At 42.2% G+C, this 893-nt stretch overlaps 1 protein-coding gene across 1 annotated transcript in view; it reads right to left on the bottom strand.

Moving 5' to 3' along the window:
- Positions 1–610: 610 nt before the first annotated feature.
- The window catches only part of LOC104080246 (FRAS1-related extracellular matrix protein 1-like), a gene marked incomplete at its 3' end in the record, with an annotated part of 23,805 nt that continues 23,522 nt past the window's right edge, over positions 611–893 (bottom strand). Inside the window, exon 15 of the mRNA XM_009582569.1 lies at positions 611–613. Coding sequence (XP_009580864.1) covers positions 611–613 — 3 coding nt within the window. The remainder of the gene's footprint in view (positions 614–893) is intronic.

The following is an 893-nucleotide window of genomic DNA, read 5'->3' as shown; positions in this document are numbered from 1 at the left end:
ATTATTATTTAGCTTTTATTTATCCTTAAAAGTCAGAAATTTACTGTTAAATTGAACATTAAGGTTTTCAAGTAGTTACAGAATCTGAAGAGCTGCATCTTCAGAAGAATATAGTGAGGCCCACAGGCAACATTGTACTGTTGCTATATCAAGTGAAGATAGAGCCAAGGAAGTGGTGGGTCAGAGAGGATGAAAGACTGAGTCTTTGCTCTATTTCTCTTCTCCCAAACTAACTCTCCCATTAGGAAAGCATCCTCACCGCAGATGGACAGCGTCATGTTATGAATAAGGTAGCATCACCACCTTAAACATTATGAGACTAATAATATTTCTATCCTCCACTGCACCTGAATCCCAGGGCTTGTTCTATTTTTTGGGGAGCTGTGCAGCACAACCAAAGTGGTGCTTAATTCGAAGGAACTCGGTCTTGAGAGCAACATTCAGCTCAGGGCAACAGCAGTGCGCAGCAAACACATTCACTTGGAGAAGTCTCTTACTGTTCTCTGCAAGCCTGAGCAGCAGTGTTCCAGGTGACCTTGTGATTCACCACCAGGAAATAGCAGCTGCCCTCGTGATGACTCCATCCAGAGGGACATTTCTTCATGCTTACCTCCTAAAACGAAAGAGAAAATGGCAAAACAGTCTCCTGCTTACAGTGATCTAGGTCTGTGCACTAATAGTCAGACTGAAGGCTGGAGGTCCTGCTTACGGCCTCCCCGTAATTAAATTGAACATGAACTTTGGTGTGTATCAATAAAGCTACAGCATTGCTTAAAAGATATAAAGAAATAAATGCCTGCCAGAGGAGCCTACAATTTATAATGAGTAGCTTTAAAGGTGACACGAGGTTTCGGTTCCAAAAACCCTCTTAAGAGACCACATTAGTTTGGACA

The sequence above is a fragment of the Fulmarus glacialis genome, unplaced genomic scaffold (assembly GCF_000690835.1).
Source record: "Fulmarus glacialis isolate BGI_N327 unplaced genomic scaffold, ASM69083v1 scaffold36137, whole genome shotgun sequence".
Classification (NCBI taxonomy): domain Eukaryota; kingdom Metazoa; phylum Chordata; class Aves; order Procellariiformes; family Procellariidae; genus Fulmarus; species Fulmarus glacialis.
Note: the sequence above shows the minus strand (reverse complement) of the source record. Positions and strands in the feature narration are given on the sequence as shown.